Source organism: Suncus etruscus, chromosome 11, assembly GCF_024139225.1.
Source record: "Suncus etruscus isolate mSunEtr1 chromosome 11, mSunEtr1.pri.cur, whole genome shotgun sequence".
Taxonomy (NCBI): Eukaryota; Metazoa; Chordata; class Mammalia; order Eulipotyphla; family Soricidae; genus Suncus; species Suncus etruscus.
Window position 1 is genome coordinate 40,520,613 of NC_064858.1, and position 17,709 is coordinate 40,538,321.

The window sequence follows — 17,709 nt, forward strand, 5'->3', positions numbered from 1 at the left end:
AGGAATCACTCCTAGCAGACTCAGGGGAGTGTTGGGGGATCAAATCCGGGTCAGCCTTGTGCAAGGCAAGTGCCCTACCCACTATTGCTCTGGCTCAAAGATTTCATTTTTAAAATAACTGAGTAGTATTCTCATGTACACTGTACCATATCTTATTTTGAAATTTTTCCATTAAGTTTAACTTTTTTCATTTGGGATCCACAGATTGTAGGGCTTTGCAAACTAAACCAAGTCTCTGTGCTTAGAGTCACTTCCTCTGACACTTGGGAAACTCTATTGTACTAGGGATCAAATATGGGCCTCACACATGCAGAGCGTGCTTTCAGCTCTTTGAGTGTTCACCCAGCCACATCTTTAAACAGTCTGCCATTATGTTTACAGCATTTGGCTTTTGTATATATATGATGCAATATATCATAGTGATATGTAGTATTAATTATTAATTATAAAGTACTGATGGTGCATGGATGGATAGTGGATGGTGAGGCCTTTCTCGGCCCAGCCTGGCATCTCAGCACCTATGGCCTGGTGTGTCTGTAGGTATCAGGGTGATGGTGAAGAAATGGTCCACAGCAGTCAGATTTCAGGAGACATCCAACTTTCTTTACAAGGCCCTAATCACCATATGTGGCTTCTAAGCTAAACAGCCTCTTTCTTGCTCCTCTGCATCCATGCTGTTTCTCATCTCTCTCTACCCTACCTGCTTCTTCCTGCTGAGTCTCTGTTTCACCATTCCCCCAGGCCACTTGAATTACCAACCACAGACCCCTCCCAGCAGTGGAAGGGTCTCACTATCCAGGTAAGATAGGTAGGAAGTTGGGGGAATGATAACAGTGATATATGCAATTATCATAGCTATATAATCTTTTAAAAAATAGTGTGATTTTCAAATAAATTTCCAGAAATAGAATGACTAAATCATATGAAATTTCTGTTTTTAATTTTTCAAGACATCTCTATATTGATTTTTATATAGCTGTACCCATATGGAAGTTCCCATTAACAGTATATAAAGACTACCTTTTTTTGTTTGGTTGATTTTGGTTTGGGGTCTATAATAATGGTGAGGACTTATTCCTGGCTCTGTGATCAGGAATGGTGGTGACACCTTACATACAAGGTATTAGGGATTGATTTCAAGTTGACACATGCAAAGCAAGCAACTGTTCTGGTTCTCTGGCCCCTACCCTACTTTTTTAAAGTCCCCCCTTCTATTCTCTTTGGACGATTCTTGTATCTTGTCCCCAGCACATTGAGTCAATACTTTTGCTTTTTGTCATTCTGCTGCTTATTCTGTCATTATGAGTTGTAATTCTTCAGATAAGCTCTTCAATTCAGTGACTTACTGAAGTTTTCTCATACTGTTTCTCTTGTTGAAGCTTTTCTCTATTCTTCAATTCAACTTAACGTTTGTTGCTTTGAATCCATCATCAGGAAGAGTAGAGAGCTCTTGTGTATTTGGAATCTTTCTCAGGTTTTTGTCATCATCTATCTGTGCAGGTTAGCTCTTCCACTTCATTGTTTCAAGTACTGTGTGGATAGTAAATGGCCAAGGTGTAATTTTAGGCAGGCATGAGTAGCAGTATATTGTTCTTGATTATTGATTCTCCTTGGAAATAGGATTGCTGTTAAGAGTTTGCCACTTCAGGCTTACTAAATCAGCTCAGACTCACTCATTAGTACAAAGCTGCTGCTCTCTGTTCCTCTTCCTAGAGTTAGTTGGTTAGGGCACATGTGGGACTTGATTGACTGGTCTGGTCCACTTCTATATTTTTAATGCATTCACATTTGAGAAGGCTCTTATTTTTCTTTCTCTGTTGCCAACAGGAAATTGATTTTTTTATCTTTTTGATTATAGTCACTCACAGATATCAAGTGATACCTTATTTCCTTAGTAGGAAGAAATTATACACATTGTTTTTTTGTGATTAATGGTCATCTATCTGTTGTCTTTGTAGAAATATAGACTCATATCTTCTCAATTTTTTATATAGTTTGCTATATAATATATATAACTATATATATAGTTTTTTGTTGTTGAGTTTTATGCATTTGGTATAAACACACATATTGGACCTCATTTCAGATATGTGATTTGAAAATACTTGTCTCTTATTTAGTAGGTTGTCTTTTCTTTTCATGATTATATCCTAAGTTTTGTTTTATTTCGGTTTTCTTTGGTGGTGGGGTCAAACTCAGTGAGGGTAGGGTTGACTCCTAGCCCCGAACTCAAGAATTACTACTGGTATAGCTCGGGGGAACTACATGGGATGCTGGGGATTGAACCTGGGTCAGCCACATGCAAGGCAAGCACTCTATACCCTCCATAATGTCATTCCTACTCAATTAATTGTATCTTTTTTAAATAATTATTTAAACATTGTGATTACAAACATGTTTGTAGTTGGGTTTCAGTTATAAAAAATGAATACCCCCCTTCTCCAATACAACCTTCCCACCACCAGTGCTCCCCATCTCCATCATCCTCCATCCCTTGCCTGTATTATTCATGACAGGCTACTACTTTTTCTCACTCACTACTATTGTCATGATAGTAGTTATTTCAATAACTGCACTCATCACTCTTTGTGGCAAGCTTCATATCATAGTCTGTCCTTCCAGCCCTCATCACTATTATCTATGGTGTTATTAAAATAATGTCTTTTACATTTCTTAAATTCCATAGATGAGTGAGACTATTCTATCTCTCTCCTTCTGACTCATTTCACTTAGTATAATAGTTTCCATGTCCATATATAGCAGAATTTCCATGTCCATCCATGTCATTTTTTCCTACAGCTGCATAGTATTCCATTGTGTATATGTACCATAGTTTCTTTAGCCACTCATCTGTTGTTGGCATCTGGGTTGTTTCCAGATTCTTGCTATTGCAAATAGTGCTGCAATGAATACAAGTGTGCAAAAGGCATTTTTGTATTGTGTTTTGTGTTTTTGTGTTCCTAGGATATATCCCTAGGAATGGTATAGCTGGATCAGATGGAAGCTCAATTTCTAGTTTTTTGAAGAATCTCTATATTGTTTTCCATAAAGGCTGGACTAGACAGCATTTCCACCAGCAGTAAATGAGAGTTCTTTTCTCCCCACATCCCTGCCAGCGCTGATTGTTCTTGTTCTTTGTGATGTGTGCCAGTCTCTGAGGCATGAGATGCTACATCAGTATTGTTTTGATTTGCATCTCTCTAATGATTAGTGAAATGGAGTATTTATTCATGTGTCTTTTGACCATTTGTATTTCTTCTTTGAGGAAGTGTCCCCAGTTTTTGATGGTGCTAGATGTTTTTTCTTATTAAGTTCTGTAATTATCTTACATATCTTAGATGTTAGCCCATTATCTGATGGGCATTGGGTGAATAGTTTCTCCCATTCTGTGGGTGGTGGCCAATTAAGTTTTGAAAAATTTTAAGATGGTAAAATTCATTTTTGTTTTTCTTTTGTCATTGTCATCTATGTTTCCCCTAAGTATTTTAGGTTTACATCTATATTCAAATCTTCTATTATTTTTTTTGTATTTTTTGGGGTCACCCTGGTGCCTGGAGGGCTTAGCAGTTGAGGATGGAGGGCTTAGTATTTGAGGATCACTCATCACAATGCTCAGGAGGCCATGCAATGCCATGGACTTAATTCATGCCTCCTACATGTTAAGCATGCACTCAGACTGTTGAACTATCTCTCCTGATCATCTGTTGTTGTTTTGTGGGAAGAGCACAACTGCTAGTGATCGGGAGCTACTTCTGACTGTCTGTGGAGCCTTGTATTGCTGGGAAAACATGCCTGGTGTTCTGCATACACAGCATGTACCCAACCTGTCATGCTATGTCTTTTTTTTTTGTATAAGGTATAAAATTATTGTCTAGTTTTATTCCTTTGCATGTACTTGTCCAATTTTTCTAATACTTACTTATTGAGTAATATTAAGTATTTCCTTACTTCGTTTTATACCTTTAATCTTTTGTTATGAATTAGTTTTCCATATATATTTGAGTTTGTTTCTGGCTCTTGATTCTTTAAATATATTTTTATTTGTCTTGAGGCCTTACTTAATGGTGTTCAGGGGCTATTATCAGCTATTGCTCAGGAGTCACTCTCAGCAATTCTCTGGGGACCCCATCTGATGCTAGATATTGAACCATGGTTTCTTGCATGCAAAATATACTCTCCAACCTACTAAGGTATCTTTTCAGCCTAAAAGATATGTTGTCTTTATAATTTTTTAAATTGAGATTGTGTGGTTTGCCCTGCTATTAATAGTGGTTTCTCATGTACATAATTATAACATCACACTCATTACCAGTGCATCTCCTCTCGCTTCTAGTGGGAGCATCTTTGCAAAACATACATTCTTTAATTGTGTAGGAAGAAGCTCCTCAGGCACTGGTCTCAGCAGTGGGAAAAGGCCGAGTCAGGAAGAGGACAGGCAGACTCCTAAAGTCCAGCGACAAAGCACTAACTAGGTAACTATTTCAGCGCTGTATGTCTTGCTTTGAAGGTGAATATATAATTTAAATTAAAATAATTTCCAAAATAGAATTGATTTCTATTTTAAAATAAGAATATGAGCAGTTGGGCTGGAGTGGTGGCGCAAGTGGTAGGGCGTTTGCCTTGCACATGCTAACCTAGGACGGACCACAGTTTGATCCCCCAGCATCCCATATTTTCCCCAAGCCAGGAGCGATTTCTGAGTGCATAGCCAGAAGTAAACCCCTGAGCGTCACTGGGTGTGGCCCCCCCCAAAAAATGACGTATATTACTTCCTAATGATATCAGATCAATTCTTTTACAAGAGAAAAGAGTCTCTTTGACAAGGTATTACACGCATTTATATGGTCATTCAAATCAGTGACCTTTAAGTTGGGGCCAGTGCGATAGTTCTGCAGAAAGAGCATTTGTCTTGCATATTCTGGTTCAATCCCAGGTACCCTATATGGTCCCCCAATCCCTGCCAGGAGTGATCACTGAACACAAAGTCAAGACTAATCCATGAACACAGAGCCTACAGTAAGCCCTGAGCAACACTGGTTGTCTCTCCACCTACCCCTCAAAAGGAGTTTATTGTATGCTCAAATCTTTTTTTCTTTCAGAAAAAGACATCATTGGGTTTTTGTTTTTTCACTTCTTTGCTATGTGCTCACAACTTTAAAGCAAAGTGGCCTTCTATCTTAGTGGCATTTATATAATAATCCCAGTATGGACTATTTCTCAAATCTTTGCCTCATAACTCTGCATAAAAATTATTCTTTTCAGTATTGGATAGCTTATAAAATTTCAGTATATATCCTTTCCAGAAGTATAGAAAATCATATCTGTATTCATTTTCATTGATATGGGATATTTTATATTTAACCTATAAAAACATTAACATTTATCAGTTTTTAAAGATTAGTTTATGAAGTTAACTTCAGCTTACTTTTTGTTTGGTTTTGGGCCACACCTGACATGCTCAAGAATTACTTTTGACTCTATATTTAGGGTAGACTCTACATTGGCTGGGGAATTTAGGCTATCTGAAGAACTTGGGTGCTGGGGATAGAACCCAAGAAGTAGTCTACATGCAAGGCAAGCAACCTACCACTATACTACTGTATTATCTCTCTGGCTCTAGCTCTTTGTTTTTTAATTATCACTTAACTTGTTTTGTTTAGTTTTTGTTTCTTGGAGAGTATTTTTATTTTGGGGGTGGGTACACCTGGTAGTGCTCAGTGCTTATTCCTGGCTCCGGGAAGGCTTAGAGATCTTGCTGCACACACCCAGGGGGACTATATGTGGTGTCAGTGATCAAACCCAGATAAAACATTTGCGAGGCAAGTGCCTTACCTGCTGTATTATTTTTTTGGCCCTATCACTTAGCTTTTAATGGCACTCTAATTATACTGTAAATTTCTTGATAAGATCAATAAACACATCAAATTTATAATCATTTAATTTCTTGCAATCAAACTTTACCTAGTTTTTCTTTTCCCCCTTAAATCACAGAAAACGTTCAGGAGGAAAATACTGTTGCAGCTGAAATTGGTGGGGAGTTCAATACTTTTTCAGTTAAATTATTTTAAAATGTTCTTCACTGATGGAAAATAGTTACATTTTTAAATATATTGTTTCTAATGGCATTTTTGTGGTTTTTAACTTTTTAATAACCTTCACATAGATAAAATGGCAATTTGTATATAAAGAATTTGGTCAAAGAGTTTGCTTCATGTAAATACTGTCACAGTTAGCATAGACCCATCAATATATTTTTGATAATTTTTGATGTATGGTAAAGCTTAAGGTTGCAAATGGATTTATGATATAAATAAAAATTTTGAAAGTCAGTGTGGGAAAATAAGAAGTTTATACTTTCTTAAGAGACTTTGTTAAAATTTTAGGTTAAAATTTTCTTGACATTGATTTATCTTTGCAATCTTTAATAATGTTTTCAAAAATGTATGTAATCAAATTGGTAGTTATAGCCTATGTTAACAAAGACAATAAGTGTTCAAACCTCATGCCTATTTGGACTCAAAACTTGTGGAAGTATCATGTGTTAAATACTCCTTGTCTCCTTTTGTTTGTTTACAGCTAAAGTGGCCTTGTTATTAAAGTATTCACATATATGGAATCTTCTGTATTTGGTGTTTTGTTATTAAATTCTTGATTTGGGGGAGTGTAGGGGAAGATTGGGAATTCAAATCTAGAACCTCACCTATGGACTCGTGTGCTTTATACTACTTTAGATCCCAACACTGCTTATTTAGTGTCTCTTTTTTTTTTTATAATTTTTTATTATGAATTATGAGAACAAAAGATGCAAAGAAAGAGGATAAGGTAAAGTTACAGTGGAAGGACAATCACCCATAACATAATTATCAGAAGAAGTCCCCTTGCTGATATCTTAACTTTGAACTTTCACCAAAGAAAGTTAAGATAAATAAAACAGAATCCATGTGCAATTACTTTGTCCCTCAAGTCCCCAGATTGTAGCACATTATAATATTTCTTAACAGCACACCAGGCAATCTAAAGCCATCAAACTTATGTAACTCCTTAAACATTAGAGGCATAGTATTTTTTACATTTCCATGTACATGCATATTAGCTTAAGTTAACCTCAAATTTTAAGTGGGTGCGTTTTAAGGATTAGAGTCAAAGGAGCACAGTAAAAACGGTGTTAGAGTGGCAATTGTTGTTTGCATAGGCCCACCAAAATATGAGAGGCATGGAAAGGAATAACCTTGGCCTAAATACAAAGAGATCCTACCCCTGAAGTTTCCTGGCATAAGACCAGCTCTAGGCCTCAGGAAAGTTATCGTTCGCTCCAAGACATTGTCCGTAGCGCCAACACACTTATCACACAGTCTCTGTTGTTGGTCTCATGTTTCTGTATTAAAGATTCTGGAATCTGCATGTCCTACATTGAAGTCATGATGTGGAGTGCCTTCTCGTTTCACCTCACCATGAAAGGTGAATGCAGGAAGCCCTGTCCTGTAAGCAGGTTGTTGTTGTTAAGTCTTCTCAGTGTTAAGGGAAGTCTCTTTTGAGCAGGACGATGTCTGAGCAGTGGTAGGGTCTTCCGTGGTAGAGGATTGCTTCCAGGTGATGTTATAGACAAACCTCACCATAAAGGGGCAATACAGCAAGCCCTGTCCAGTAAGCAGGTCATTGTTCTTGTTGTCTTCTCAGTGTTAAGGGGTGTCTCTTTTGAGTAGATCAATGTCAGAGCAGCTATAGGGTCGTCCCTGGTACAGGAATGCCTCCGGGTGATGTTATATACAACCTTGGATGTTTTGTAAATGTCTTCTGTAGATCAAGGGGTAAATGGAGAATGCCCATTCTTCTGAGGCCTGTGCCAGGTCTTTATGTCAATGTTCAGGGTGTAAGGTCTCATTGCACTACAAGATTTGTGTGTTCCCATTTCTATTAGATAAGAACTTATTGGTATGTATAGTATTTTCCCATGTTAGTGTGCCTACGCAAACAAGATATAAAGCCACGTGGTGCTATCAGATATATGGGGGCATATGAACATTTCCAACAAGACCCATGACTTGGTTCAAACATAAGTATTAAACTGAGGGATTCTTTCACACCAAATTCCATATTGAGCAGTTCACAAAGAGAAGATAAAAAACATGGGGGGAGATCATCACTGTATAAGAAAGTATTTAGCAAAAGTTATAGCAGTCAAAGTAAACACCCATAAAATGTTGAAAAGATATGTGTCCTTTTTATGCCTTTAAAAATAGTTGGGTGGGTGTTAACTCTAAGGCACCACTTTGGTCTGTGACTTAGGATTCAACAGTACTTAAGTTAGAAAGGGTAAAAAAGGAGTAATGATGATAGGAGTTAAAGAAGTTAAAGAGAAATATGAACTTATGAAGGGGTATGCAAAAGGGCAGAGTACAAAATGGACATTCTGCATACATAAAAACATAATTCAATGATAGTGAGTACTAATAATGTTTCTTGTGAGAGTACTATTAATGTTTCTTGTGAGAGTACGATTAATGTTTCTTGTGAGAGTACTATTAATGTTTCTTCTGAGAGTACTATTAATGTTTCTTGTGTGCGCGGGGAGCGATTTTGAAAATGTAGACTGGATAGAGATTACCAGTGCCAGCCAAACCTCCTCCTGCTAGACTCCCGGCTCCCAGGAAGGAGAGATCCTTCAAGAAGCTGGGAGACCAGAAGTTCAGAGCCCCACCCAGACCCTCCCTAAGGAGCCGCATGGATAGTGGGGGAAGGCCTAGGGTACCTTCAAGCTCCACCAAGGGACCCAACTCACCGGCTTGCCCAGGCGTGTGGCCCGGGGAAGCCCTGGAGATCTGGAGCAAGGCAGCAGAGGGGTGCTGGGGTTACCCAAGTCCCGCACCCCCCCTAGGCCTGGCCAAGCAGGCCTCCGGCATGGCGGGGGCCTGCCAAACCTCCTCCTGCTAGACTCCCGGCTCCCAGGAAGGAGAGATCCTTCAAGAAGCTGGGAGACCAGAAGTTCAGAGCCCCACCCAGACCCTCCCTAAGGAGCCGCATGGATAGTGGGGGAAGGCCTAGGGTACTTCAAGCTCCACCAAGGGACTCAACTCACCGGCTTGCCCAGGCGTGTGGCCCAGGGAAGCCCTGGAGATCTGGAGCAAGGCAGCAGAGGGGTGCTGGGGTTACCCAAGTCCCGCACCCTCCCTAGGCCTGGCCAAGCAGGCCTCCGGCATGGCGGGGGCCTGCCAAACCTCCTCCTGCTAGACTCCCGGCTCCCAGGAAGGAGAGATCCTTCAAGAAGCTGGGAGACCAGCGTGTCTCTTTTAATTTTTTTAAGGGAAGAACATGGATATGTGAGATATGGTAATAAATTAGATTTTTTAAACAATGTGTCAGAATTCTGAAGGAATAGCTACCATATATTTAACAAAGTAAGCATTTTTAAAAGATTGATCCAAATAGTATTGTCATCTAAATACTTTGTAAAGTTATCTAAAATAAAGATTTTTTCAACGGAGTTATTTTTTCAGGTAATGAATCTTGTAACAATGACTTAGTTTGTTTGATTTAATGATTTATTTTAGGAAAATAGTAAGAGCATGAACCTTTCTGGCCAGATAAAATAGCACAGCGGTAAGGCGTTTGCCTTGCATGCAGCCGATGCAGGACAAACCCAGGTCCAACCCCTGCATCTTATATGGTACCCCAAGCCTACCTGGAGTGATTTCTGAGCACAGAGCCAGAAGGAACCCCTGAGCACTGCTGGCTGTGGCCCCAAAACTAAAACAAACCAAAACAAAACAAAGAGCATAGGCCATGGAGTCAGTTGCATGGTCTGCCATTTATCATCAGCTTTGAGATCTCAGGCAATTTATTAACCTTTCTTGTTTGTTTTTGTGACACATTTGGCAGTGCTTAGCACTCTGTAATCATTTCTGATGCGGCTTTGGGGCTATATAGGGTGCCAGGGATCAAATTGTGGTTGGCAGTATGCAAGACAAGCACCTTATCCATTGTGCTACCTCTCCAGCTTCTATTAACCACCTTGACCTTTTTTATTTCTCATCTGTAAAATAGGGGTAGTAATCATATCTTTTTCATACTACACATGAAATGTTCTTAACAGTTCATGGTATGTGAATTATCCTGGCTAATTAATTAACACTGATAAATCCCTTTACTGAGAAAAGAGGAATAAATGTTTTTGTCTTCTTTCACCACTGTTAGAAAGGGGAGAGATTTTTTCATCTTTATTTCAGATACCTGTACCTCACATTTCACTCTACAATCCAAATATATAGTACAGGATTTAAATTTTATAGACATCTAGGGCTGGAGCAATAGCACTACAGGTAGGGCATTTGTCTTGCATGTGGCTGACCCAGGTTCAATCCCTGGCATCTCATATGGTCTCTCAAGCCTGACAGTAGTGATTCCTGAACAAAGAGCCATGAGTAACCCCCTGTGTGCCACCAGGTATGGCCCAAAAGCCAAAAAAAAAAAAAAAAAAATATATATATATATATATACATATATATATATACATACATACATATATATATAGACAGGTATCATCACCATCCAGGGAAATGGACGATTCACTTTTAACGTGAATAAATATTTTAGGGAATAAAAACACTATCTTTATATACCTTATTATCGTTTAATGGGAGACAATTGTGTTTTTTTAGGTAATTTTTACTTTTTCAGCTCAGGCTTAATTGTAGTTAATAATCACTGAAAAGAACAGGAGAGATATTGGCAGATGTGCTGCAGTTTAGTAGATGCATTGTGTTTGAGAACTGTGCATTAGAGAGGTCGTGTTCTAAAATCTTTGAAATTTGTTACAGAATTTAAGACCTTAATTTATTCCACTATTACTTCTTGTACTCTATAGTCATAAACTGTGCTGGCAGCATGAAAAATTGAGTTGAGGGATCCAGGGATGACAACCTATGCAAGGTTCCAGGTTGGATCCTCAAGAACACATTCCCTTTCCCTTCATCACTATCCAGTATGACCGTGTGGCTACCAAAATCACCTTTCCCTGGCATCAATTTGATTCAGTGACTGACACCAAGGGTAGCTCTGGGACCTCCCCCCCATTAAGTTTAAGTTTAAGACTTAAATAAGTCTATGCAAAGTCTTATGTTTTCATCATGACTTGAAATAAATATGGCATATAAAAGACAACAGCTTGAGCCAGAACAATAATACAGCTTGTGGGGTGCTTGCTTGCAAGTGACCAACTCAGCCTCCATCCCTGGCATCCTACATATGGTCTCCCAAGCACCTCCAGAAATTATTTCTAAGTGTAGAGCCAGGAGTAACCCCCGAGCATCCCCAGATGTGGCCACAAAACAACAGAAAATATAATAGTTTGTTTTTTATATTCCTTTTAAATACTAATAACTTCATGGTCACTCCACAATTTCAAATATAATTTTTATAGATAATATGAATGAGACTAGGTTATCTTTCCCATTTCTCCACCCAACTGTTTTTTTCTTATTGTATCTTTCTTGAAATACTCTATTTAAATATTTACAATAGATGGTGTCCAAAAGAGTACAGTGGGTAAGGTGTGTGCCTTGCAAGCAGCTGACCTAAGTATCCCTCACACCACATTACAGTCCTCTGAGCACAGCCAGATGTGCCACAAACCCTTTCACCTGCACTAGGGGAAATCGTGTATGTGTGTGTTGTATTTTGGCCAGCTGTGCTTAAGGCTTACTCCTAGCTCTGTGCTCAGAGATCACTGCTGGTGGTTCAAGGCACAGGGAGGAAGACTTTTGAAGGTAGCTCCAGGACTGCTGTGGGGTAGAGGAGTGATAGTATCAGGAAGAGTAGATAAGTTTAAAAATTGTAAGAAGAGTTTTTATTTTTGTCAATAATCTAGTTTAAAAGGTAATATATATGCATATATATATATATATATATATATATATATATATATATATATATTAGTGAATGACACTTCCTAAGATGTTAGGGGAGAGAAAGGGAGGAAGTGTATATTTAAGAAAGAACACAGGCTTATTGCTGGTGGAAATGTTGCACTGGTGAAGGGGGTATCCTTTTTTATAACAGACACCCATCTAAAAACATGTTTGTAATCATGGTACTTCAAGAAAGATATTAATAAAAAATAAAGCAGGCTTCACCAGAGTGGGGATGAAGGAGGCAAAGATATAGAGACAAAAGAAATACTTGTTCAGGGAAGAATATGGGCTTAAAGAGCAAGCCTCTCTGGTAAATTCTCCTTTGTTTTGTTTAGGGGCCACACCAGGCGGTGGGTGCTAAGGGGTCACTCTTGGCAATGCTCAGAGGATCACTTAGGGTGCCTGGCTTGATCCCGAGTTGGCTGTGTGCAAGACAAAACACCCTATTCACTGTACTATCACTCCAGCCCCCTTTTTAGTAAATTATTGGTTTATTTTTTGGGAAAATTTTTTGAATAGCTTAAATATAAAATGGTTTCTAAGTTCCTTCAGGGTTTGTTTGTTTTGCCTCTTGTTTTTATTACATCCACAAGTGCACAGGGACTTTTAAGGGTCACTCCAAGCTGTTATCAGGGACCAGGCAGTACTGAGAATTGAACCCCAACCTCTTGCATGAGAATCATGCTCATGAGTTCTTAATCTCTCTCCAACCCTCTTGTATTTTTTCTTAATGGATTTGTGAGTTTCCATTGTTTTGACATCCCAGAGAAGTGAAATACCATTTTAATTTCTTCTCATTTTAATTCATATTTATAGTAAAAAAAAAAAAAAGACAAACAAAAAATAAAAAGAAATACCGTGTTTTCTATAATGCTGGGAAGGAAAGGGTATGAATATCCCTGTTTACAAAAAATGCTGGGAAGGAAAGAGTGAAAGTGCTCGCAGCATTTTGCAGATCCCCACGCCCCACCCCGCACGTACAACGTGGAGCTCATAGCACTTGTGTTCTGCACCCTAATTGGCTGCTTAGCGTGAAGCCTAAGCGAGCTCAAGTTCCCAAGCCCGGATTGGCTGCAGGCAAAGGGACAGGTGTCCCCTACCAGAGAAATTTACCGGCTGCGTGGCGCGAGTTCCAAGTCCTGAGCCTCCAAGAAGTAGCCCGTCCATCTCCAGGGGAAGAAGGAATAACGGAGCTTGATGTCCAGTCCTCACTGTGCCCTGCAGAACTGAAGTCACAGATGAGCTGTGTCACTTATCAGGATGACCAACAGCGATTCTGCGGGCCTACAGAGAAGGTCAGAGAACTATCCGCTCTTCGTTCGGCAATGCCTGCTTCGCCCTGTGGTGGCCGCTGTGGCCTAGCGGCTTGGTTGGTTTAAAAGTTCCTCAAGGGAAAGTGCAGGCAGGCCCTAAATGGTAAATAATGTAGCATTTTATGATTCCCGAGAGTGCCCCCCCCTCTCTCTCGGGTCCTTCCTATCTTATAAACATTGGGGTTAACATGAAACTATCAGATTTTATAGGTTATAAAAGTGGTTAACTTAATTGAAATTACATTAAATATGAGAATTGTACATGTTGGAGAAGTGAATTTGGGCTCCCAGAAAATGCTATCACATGATTTAGCCAATATGGTGACCTGTATAAAAATATTTCCCAAGTGTATTACTTTATGTAGAGTTCAGGACCAGGAACTGAATTCTGGAGCAAAGCTATTGGGTTTGAATTCAAAGTCTTGCCCTTTTTTTCTCCCATTTATTGGGAGGGTAGGTTACTCTTAATGCATCTGTTTCCTCACCATTTTGGGGGAGTGGAGGAGGGAGCAGGGGCACACCCCATAGAGGTGCTCAGGGATAACTGTCAGTGATCATTAATGAGGGTGATAGGGGACAGGAAAGAATTAGGTGGTGCTAGGACATGAGACCTGGTTCTCTTGGGCTCCAGCCCTGTTTCTTCAGCTTTAAAACGGTTGTATATTTTATTTATTTATTTAAGCACCATGACTACATACATGATTGTAGTTGGGTTTTAGTCATAAAAAGAACACCCCCTTCACCAGTGCAACATTCCCACAACCAGTGTCCCCCATTTCCCTTCTCCCCCTCCCCTGCCTGTATTCAAGACTTGCATTCTACTTCTCTCGCTCATTAATATTGTCATGAAAGTGTAGTCAACTCTCTAACTACACTCACCACTCTGTGGTCAACTTCACATCCAGAGCCAGTCATTCCAGCCCTCATCTCTGTTGTCTCTGGGCATTATTACAATAATGTCTTTTGTTTTTCTTAAAACCCACAGTTGAGTGAGACTATTCTGTGTCTATCTCTCACCCTCTGATTTATTTCACTCATGGTTATATAGGGGACCCTGAGAGATAATGTATTTGTTTTGTTTGTGACCTGGGTTTGATCCCCAGAACTTCATATGTATAGATCTCCTGAGCTCACCAGGAGTCATCCTTGAGCATAGAACCAAGAGTAAGTTCTGAGCACAGCTTGACCCCAAAACAAAAACAAACAAAAAAGATGGTATTTAATGATTTTATATAGGTAGAGACTTTTCTGCATACCCTAAGTCATTGCTGTAACTCCTTGCCTTTTCCCAGTCACCCAAAATAGTGAGTTCCCCTTTCTTGATTGAGGCACAGAAAAGTGAAATACCTTCCCCAAGTCAGTATAGCTGATAATCCTGAATTTTGTTCACTGCATTAAATTGCCTCATAAGTTAGGGTCTGTTTATTCGATATCAGTCCCCAAATTCTGATTAAGTCCCAAATTCTGACTAAGTCTGATTAATGTTAAGCAAAGAATATTGTAGATCAATTTTTGTTGTTGAAAGTAAGGCCTTTGACTTTCAAATGACTATTTTGCATTTGTATAGCATCTTTCATAGACAGTACTTTATATCCATCCATCAATGTAAATACACTTCGTTTACAAATCTAAAGTGCTTTAAAGTCAGCACTTATTCTGGAAAATCAGTAGCAAATTCATAGACTAGAAATCTGGTAGAATATACTATAAAAAGATGCAAAATGTCAGCAGAACTGCCCTTAGAGTTTGTCCTCATGAATGCTATCAAAATCTTGGGCAAGATAATGTGAGTTCTGGATGTACACAGAATCTATTATGCTGAGTGAAATAAGTCAGAGAGAGAGAGAAAAACGCAGAATGGTCTCACTCATCTATGGGTTTTAAGAAAAATGAAAGACATTCTTGCAATAATAAATTTCAGACACAAAAGAGAAAAGAGCTGGAAGTTCCAGCTCACCTCAGGAAGCTCACCACAAAGAGTGATGAGTTTAGTTTGAGAAATAACTACATTTTGAACTGTCCTAATATTGAGAATGTATGAGGGAAATGCAGAGCCTGTTTAGAATACAGGCAGGGGTCGGGTGGGGAGGAGGGATATTTGGGACATGGGTGATGGGAATGTTGCACTGGTGATGGGTGGTGTTCTTTACATGACTGAAACCCAAACACAATCATGTATGTAATGAAGGTGTTTAAATAAAAAAAATTTTAATATGTAATATAAAAATAAAATAGTATAATTCAATAAAAAAAAAAAAAGATAATGTGAGTTCAGACCCAACCTGTACCCCCTACTTCCAGGGTGCAATTCCTGGCTTTCATTTGGTTTTCTGAGAGTCCGTAAATTCCAAAATTTGAAAAGTGTTGTTAGAAACACAAAAATCTAGCACAATTTTCATCACACTATTAAAACAAAATCAAGCCCACTATTGAATGAAGAACTTGATGTCACAAGTGCTACTCTAAGATCAAGTACACTGGGTACTGTGAAAGAGCACTCACAAAGCTTGCCTACCTGGAATGCTTCCTGTTTAGTATTGCCAGCTCTGGGAGCTGGGGAAGGAGATCATTGGAACATGGTCCTGAGGGCTGAGACAGAAAGAACCTATGAATAGCTGCAGCTATGGCAGCAGGCATAGAGAAATGACCTGTGATAGTCTGAAAGCCTGTAACGAAGATAGGAGATTTACCTATTTATTCATGGAGGTGAGGGAAATTTTCCTGAGAACAATATGCTTACACAGAGATGGTGGGAACAGTTAGATGCCCAGGACTGAAAGTAAACAGTCAGGAGAAGGGGGAAAGGGTTAGAGCCCAGAGAGGCCTTGTAGGACATAGGATGTCATTTTTATTTTCTTTTATGTCGTTATTCTAAAGTACTATTGAAAAGTTTATTGCAGGGAGGGAGGCAACGAGATCACATTTTGAAAAGAAGCTGGAGCAAAACCTGGCTGGATTGATTGATGTCCTGAATGAGGATTTCTGGCTCTTTGGGAAGCAACTGTAAGGTATGAAAAAGTTTAGAATCCACCTTTAAGGAGGAGACAAATATAGGGAGGTCAGAAATGTATGGATGAGGCACTTGGAGAGTGTGAAGTACTAGAAGTCAAATGAAGAGCATTTCAAGGGGAAAGTAGAAAACTTTGGAAAGTTGTAGATATCAAAAAAGAGAGGAAGGGTGAAGTACTTACAAGGGTAAGTCACTTGCCTTACACACAGCTAACTTGGGTTCAATCACCAACACCCCATAAGGTCCCCTGAGCACCACAAGAAATATTTCTTGAATGCAAAGCCAGGAGTAACCCTTTAGCAGAGAGAGAAATTAAAATTATTCATACTACTGATACTGGGGCTTGTTTTACAAGTGGCCAACTTGGGTTTGATCCTCAGCACCACATATGGTCCACCAGGAGTGATCCCTGAATGCACAGTCAGGAGTAAATCCTGAGCACAGCAGGTCTGACCCAAAAACAAAACCAGAAACAAATAATTCACTAAACAAGGCCCACCCTTTACTAGATAAGAGAACCCTGGTTTGAATACCTGGCATCACAAATGGTTCCTGAGTATAAAACCAGAAATAGCCCCTGAGCACTGCGAATGTGGCCCCAGAACAAAAAAAAAATGGAGTACTGTTGGTATCATAGTTGTTTTATACATATATAAATTAAAGATAATGAAAAAAACTCAATGATGAACAAATGTATGTATCTCACAATGGTTGATTTTTAAAAAAATTAATTGTAGGGGCCAAAGAGTTATCACAGTGGTAGGGCATTTGCTTTGCACAAAGCCGACCCAGGATGGACCTGGGTTTGATCCCTGCATCCCACATGGTTCCCCAGAGCCTGCTAGGAGTGATTTCTGAGCACAGAGCCAGGAATAACCCCTAAGCACTGCCAGGTATGACTCATAAACAAAAACAAAATTAATTGTAAACAAAGACAAGAACATTGTCACCTGTTAATTTTCCTTAGAAAATAATACATTTAAATTAGGTAGGACAATCTTGAAAAAAAAAAGTTGTTCGCATATATGGGTAGTACCATATCAAAGGCAGGAATTGGAAAAGGTTTGCTGCTGCCTTTTTTCAGTCCATTATTTACAAATAATAAAGGAAAAGCTGCTAACAAATTAAAAATTGGCACCATACTATATACTTTAGGCCAAACCAAGGCACTCAAGAATACCTTCAGATACTACAAGTTAGTGCTCTTACATATATATATTTTTTTTCCTTGTGGGGGAGCATACAGGGAAAGTGGTAGCTGTAGACATCCTATGCTGCTTAACAACTATTCCTATACAGAGCTTAGGCGTGACCCCTGGGATGCTTGGTGAAATATATATAGCACAGGAGATCAAAACAGGGTCAGCTTCATGGAAGGCAACTATCTTAGCCTCTGAACTAACTCTCTGTTCCAGTTTGTATTCTAAACACTAACACTCTTAGATTAAGCATCTAATTTTTTTCTTGCAGGTATAATAAA

At 39.1% G+C, this 17,709-nt stretch overlaps 1 protein-coding gene across 1 annotated transcript in view; it reads left to right on the plus strand.

Annotated features, from left to right (window-relative positions):
- Window positions 1-6,411, plus strand: part of CRY1 (cryptochrome circadian regulator 1) — a 76,580-nt gene extending 70,169 nt beyond the window's left edge. The window contains exons 12-13 of the mRNA XM_049783115.1: window positions 4,375-4,472; window positions 5,992-6,411. Coding sequence (XP_049639072.1) covers window positions 4,375-4,472 — 98 coding nt within the window. The 3' untranslated portion in view covers window positions 5,992-6,411. The remainder of the gene's footprint in view (window positions 1-4,374; window positions 4,473-5,991) is intronic.
- Window positions 6,412-17,709: the final 11,298 nt, after the last annotated feature.